A 6,105-nucleotide genomic window follows, 5' to 3' on the forward strand; every position below is an offset into this window, starting at 1 on the left:
CAGAATAACGAAGAATTATTATTATATATACAATAACGAATAACTACAGAATAATATTTTTTAATAAAGACAGAATAACATTCTTTAATAAATATTTTTTATTAAAGAAAATAATAATCGCGCCGATATATTATTACGTAAGTATTGTATATTATATTAAATATAATGTAAGAACACAGATAATAAAAGTAATAGGTAATAAATTTAATTATGAATTTAACATATTCAATAAATGTAACATATTCAATTTATCACGTTAGAAACTAAAGTCGAATAAACAAATAAATTAGGCAAATAAATATATTTAATAATACAGCTGAATATAAAATTATTAAATATATATTTTTTTGAAAAAATGATTAATTTAAGAAATAATATTTAAATATTAATATCTTTCATAATTATTAAAGATATATTAATTTATAAATAAAAGTGTGTATGTATATGTATATATATATATATATATATATATATATATATATATATACATACATATTTTAATTTATAAATGTTTAAAATTAATAACCTAATAACGTGATATTTCATATAAGAAATGAATAATAAAAATAAAATGTAATATATTCGAAAATATAGTAATGTTATGATTCTATACAAAATAAATTTTGTAATATGTTATTTAATAAATATAAACAAAATTGTATAAAATTATGAAATTTATAACAAAAATATTTTAGCATTTTATATTTTAGTATTTTTATACAATTTAATTATGTTACATATAATGAATAAAAATCAAACACACACAATAATACAATTTAAAATATATCAATAAAATATTACAATGTTTTTTTGCTGAATGTTCTTTCTCTTTCCTTTCAGTCATGAATTTAAATATAAAATATATGGATCTTATCACACTATAATATTGGCAGATACATTATTTGTTATTTGTGCGAACCATATTTATGCATAATTATTATAGCTATATAAAAGAAAAATATATGTCTATCTTTTTTTCCTAAAATTCTTATGACAGCTTTATAAAATATGAAATTGATATAACATATATTCTAGATTATTAGTTTTGATTATTGCCAATATAATGTTTGAAAGATATGTTTGAAAAAAAAAAATATATATATATATGTATATATTTATATTTATATATATAAAATATAAAAAAGTTTAAATGTATTAATTAATTTCATTTGTTAGCTCTATTCGCAGACTGTTATTCAAAAGCAAAGTTTGAAAATCATCTATTATTTAGGACTAATTATATGATCTAATCAACTTATTATCCAAGTAGTTCATTCAGTTTAATCTGTTTTTTTATAACTATGCAAATTTGCGCTTGCTTGTTGTTCTCGGCCCAACTTTCTTCCATTAACTACGAGTATAATAGGAGTTTCAACACGAATAGATTTATAGTCAAATTCCTAAAAATAAAGGAAAAATACATTTATGTAAATTCGATAAAATCCGATTTGTGAAAATGTTCTTAATAATACTAACATTATTCATATAGGAGAATTTTTGATGTATGACAAAAGGCTCTGGTATACCAACAGAATCCCCAACTGTAACTCCTCGACCTTTAGCTAGATTGTACACAGTAACAACAATACAGGTCTTTTGCTCATCCACAAGACAAAAAGCACTAAATAAAAATAAATAATTATTTATTTTAATAAAAAGATTATTTTCTTTACATACATAACGACATGAACAAATACTTACAATGGAACACAATCCGAGTCTTGTATCCAACAAACTACTTTTCCAAATACAACTTTTTCGGTATTTACTCCAAGAGCTAGTTCTTTTAAAGAAATTAAATCTAATTTTAACGATTTTTCTCCAGATGTATATGATCCATTTTTGTATGGTCCTAAATGTTTAATATCCAGTGCCTATATTTAATCATAAACCTATAAATATGTTTGTTATACCAAAATCATATTACAATTATTAATATTTTATATTCTAATAATTATTTCTTATTTTTATAACTACCCGTATCAATTGGTATAATCTTTTCGGTTTTACATGTCCATTGTAATTAATTGAATTTTGGATATCTTTAAGATATTTTAATAATTCATCTCGTTTGTTGCGTGGTGTTTCCCATAATGGATCAAGTGCCATTGCAGTTTCAAATGATTTTAATGCTAAGTTATATTCTTCTTGATATTTTAGAGCCTAAAACAAATTTTGAATAGTTTTAAACAATTAAAAAATATTAAATATTAAATAAAGATTACAAAATGTAAACTTACTACTGCCTTATTATAAAATAAATCCGGGTTACTTCTTGCAATAATATCTTTCTCCTAAAAAAAAGAAAACAATAGTTTCAATTTTCAAAGGAAAATATGTTGTATATATTATATACAATAACATATAATTAAATAGAAAAAAATGAATAAATATTCATGACTAATTTACCGCTTGTATGTATGCTGACATGCATAGACGTAAAGTAGTTGGGTTTTGTGCAATTGTAAAGAAAGAAGACAAGTAAGAATTTCCTAATATGGCCCAAGAGATTCCATCGGTTGTTTCGAGGCTTACAGCTTCTTTAGCATATTCAACTCCTTGTTGGATATTTTTTATCCGTTCATCAATAGATGAAGTTTGTTCTTGTCTAAGCACCATTGATAAATTTCGCAAAGATACTTTGTTCCTACCCTGGAGAAAATAAAAAAATATATATATACATAATAAATTCTTATAAATTCTAATAAAACATTTTTAGAGACTGAGAAGAAAGAAAATGTACATGTTGCAGGGCACCAGTGAAACAATTTTTTGCTTGTTTTATATCATCATTTTTCCAATAACATTCCCCTAATTCATTCCACGCTTCTATTAATTTAGGTTCTAATTTCACAGCTTTACTTAAAAGTTCCTCTGCCTGTGGAATAAAACGATCCACTACATTTAGAGCTCTTCCTTTTAAATAATAATACTTTGCACGTGAGCCATCAATCTCATATCCTTTACACTCATCAAATTTGCTCAGTGTGTCTTTCATTTCCTTTTCAACATCAGTATTTTTCTTTATTGCTTCATTGATAGAATGTGTTTCAAAGTAGCGATCTCGAAAGAGATACAAGGCTTTTACTTTTTCCTAAAACCAATTAGAACTAGCAGATATATATAACAGTAATAAGTTCTAAATTAAATAAATTATACAAAAATATAATTCACATACTGTTAATGCTACAATCGGATCTTCCTTGATCGTATTTGAATTCTTTGCACCTGCAACAACTTTGTCATCTATAATTGCAGACATTTTTCTCAAACTATATTATGTGATGTGCAATAAATAAACATTATTCTATTATGCATCATATGTCTCTCAAACCACCTAAAACTTTATTTATAATTTCTTGCAATTATACGAAATTTCTCGTAGAATAAAAAAAATCATTCCTAAATAGTCAAAGAAATAAGCATGCGTAAGTACGTAAAGATTACGTATTGTTATGAATGAAAGATAGGTTGCACATTCACATCAGAAAGAAAACAGAGATGTCATGGCCTGCTTTTAAGTGATCTCTGAAAGCGATATCCCTCTATGGACATTGAAAACGTTGGCGTGAACTACAAAGCCAATGTCCAGGAATGTTCTCAGAGGATAAGATATAATGTGCACAATTTCTGGTTTTGTTCCGTGCTATGTGCACGAAATGCCGGTAGCACCAATGCTGTATAACAAGACACTTATGTATATAAATTGATAGTAAATAAATTATTCAATCGCGAAAGATACTGTAATATTCAAAGATGAAATAAATATTTTTCTATATTTATTGTCATATTTATATCTTTTTATTTACAAAACACATTTTTATAATTAAGAAAAATATAGAAAAATATATGTTGCAAAATATTTTAAGTTTCTTCCTTTATATAAAATATAAAGAATTCATATATTCCATTCTGATAAAGCTAACATTATTTATATATTTTTATTATAATTTTCATACTAGCATAATACTTTTGTGCTTAATACTTTATATAATACAATGTACTAAATTATAAAATTTAATATAATTACAAAATAGTATTACTAAATAAATAGTAGTATAAATAGTAGTATAATAAATAGTAGTACTAAACTAAAAGACAGTATGCATATAATGCATAAATAAGTATAATTAACGAAATACAATTAATGAAATTATTCTTAAAATAGATATAAATATATAACTTTTCTAAAAATTATTATTTAAAAATATTATTTAAATTAAAATTTTTTGTAAATTTTAATAATAAATCCTTTTCTATAAATCCTACTCATTCTTTATCTATTTTAAATCTTTCAATTCCTATATTTAAAAATGACTTATAAATTCATAAATATACTAAATTTATTATCCATAACAAGACCGTAAAACAAAATCATTAGCTGTCGTAAGATTAAAAGATCAAAATAATTACACGTCGTGATACATAGCTATTGTTTAATTAACAAGGATTTAATTAATAAGGAGAATATTTAAGCATTGGTAGAAATATATTTAATTCTAATATTGTTAAAGAAATATTATAATAAGCATCAATATGATCAAAAGATCATAATATATTTAATTCTCTTGTCCTCTTTCATATATCCCCTGTTTCAATTTTTATTCGCATTGAATGATTACGATTCGATAAATATTTATCGTTGCGATACAGTTTCATGTCGTTTATCAAAAGTTAATTAATTTTTAATTATTAATATTTATAGCAAATTATGTTTCGATACTAATTGTAATCATGTTTAGTACAAAAATTACAATATACGAAGCGTTTCTCACCACTACTTTATTACTCGAGAGTCATCGTGCGAATGATGACAAAGCCGTAACGTATAGTGTGCTACTGTTTATATTTTATATTGCCAAAGACGAACACCGTTTTATCAGCAATTCGTTGAAATATTTTATATATTGTAAAATATACATTAACGCAAAATATTAAATAACAGAAATACTTTAATTTATTGATTATTAATTAAACAATTTATCACGGAACATTTCGTTACGTTAATTATTTGCATCTGTAATTCGATCGTTTTGCTTCGTGTTCTCTCATAATGCAAATTATATTTAGATTGTCAAGTAGTACGATAAAGTAACATGGCTGAAATATATTTGACTATAAATATTAAAATAATAATTATTTTCCGTAAAAGATCACAATGATCGAAGTGATTATTTAATATTTTGTATTCATATCATTTTATCGATTCTGGATTAAATTATAGATTGTTTAATTAACAAGAATTGAGAATATTTAAAGCATTGGTCGAAATATATATAATTCTGATATTGTTAAGGAAATATCATTATAATAAGCATCAATATGATTAAAGGTCATAACTTAATTAATTCTCTTATGCCCTTTTACATATCCCCTGTTTCAATTTTTATTTGCAGTAATGAAGGAATGCGATTCGATAAAGGTTTGTTATTGCAATACAGTTTGTCGTTAATTAATTTTTAATTAATTAATACTTATTGATATTTATAGCAAATTATGTTTCGATACTAATCGTAATAATATTTAGTACAAAAATTACAATGTATGAAGCGTTTCTCATCACTACTTTATTACTAAAGTCGCCGTGCGAATGATGACAAAGCCGTAATGTAGCGCGCTACTGTTTTATATTTTATATTGTCAAAGTCGAACGCCGTGTTACCGATAATTCGCTGCCGAAATATTTTATACATTATAAAATATACATTAACGCAAAATATTAAATAACAAAAATATTTTAATTTAGATTAATTAATTTTAGATTAATTAATCGATTATTTATTAAACAATTAATTAACATGCGAAGCATTTTGCATCACTACTTTTCTGCTCGAATGTCACCAATAAATGATAGAAAAATCATAACAATAGCATTCTATATAAACAATAGCATCTTATTATTTACATCGCCAAAATCGAACATAATGTTATTGATAAGCCGTTGACAAAATATTTTATATATTATAAAATATGCACTAACGCGGAATATTAAATTATAGAAGTGTTTTAATTTATTGATCAAATTGATTATTTATTAAGTATTCAATATTCATTACGTCTTTATGCTAATTATTTACGTATATAATTCAATTGTTTTATCCCGCA

General features: G+C 23.6%; 1 protein-coding gene across 2 annotated transcripts; it reads right to left on the minus strand.

Annotated features, from left to right (window-relative positions):
* Positions 1 to 1,170: 1,170 nt before the first annotated feature.
* On the minus strand, positions 1,171 to 3,465 carry LOC105257762 (tetratricopeptide repeat protein 5). 2 transcript variants are annotated; one of them, XM_011268616.3, is made up of 8 exons: positions 3,179 to 3,465; positions 2,744 to 3,094; positions 2,410 to 2,652; positions 2,241 to 2,294; positions 1,978 to 2,163; positions 1,702 to 1,874; positions 1,477 to 1,621; positions 1,171 to 1,400 (listed from the first exon to the last, which is right to left on the minus strand). In XM_011268616.3, the coding sequence occupies exons 1-8, from the start codon at positions 3,260 to 3,262 to the stop codon at positions 1,281 to 1,283; spliced, it is 1,356 nt and encodes a 451-aa protein (XP_011266918.2). In that variant the 5' UTR covers positions 3,263 to 3,465; the 3' UTR covers positions 1,171 to 1,280. The 2 variants fall into 2 exon arrangements, with proteins under 2 accessions (XP_011266918.2, XP_025267764.1); XM_025411979.1 differs by having other exon boundaries at positions 2,744 to 3,110; positions 3,179 to 3,267.
* Positions 3,466 to 6,105: the final 2,640 nt, after the last annotated feature.

Source organism: Camponotus floridanus, unplaced genomic scaffold (assembly GCF_003227725.1).
Source record: "Camponotus floridanus strain SB8 unplaced genomic scaffold, Cflo_v7.5 scaffold46, whole genome shotgun sequence".
Lineage (NCBI taxonomy): Eukaryota > Metazoa > Arthropoda > Insecta > Hymenoptera > Formicidae > Camponotus > Camponotus floridanus.

Excerpts from the sequence above, each read along its gene's own strand:
- LOC105257762 (XM_011268616.3), bottom strand. The coding sequence starts at position 3,262 with ATGTCTGCAATTATAGATGACAAAGTTGTTGCAGGTGCAAAGAATTCA. Across the intron at positions 2,164-2,240 it reads TATTTTATAATAAGGCAGTA|GCTCTAAAATATCAAGAAGA; the intron begins GTAAGTTTACAT and ends AATTTGTTTTAG. Across the intron at positions 1,401-1,476 it reads AATTCTCCTATATGAATAAT|GAATTTGACTATAAATCTAT; the intron begins GTTAGTATTATT and ends CTTTATTTTTAG.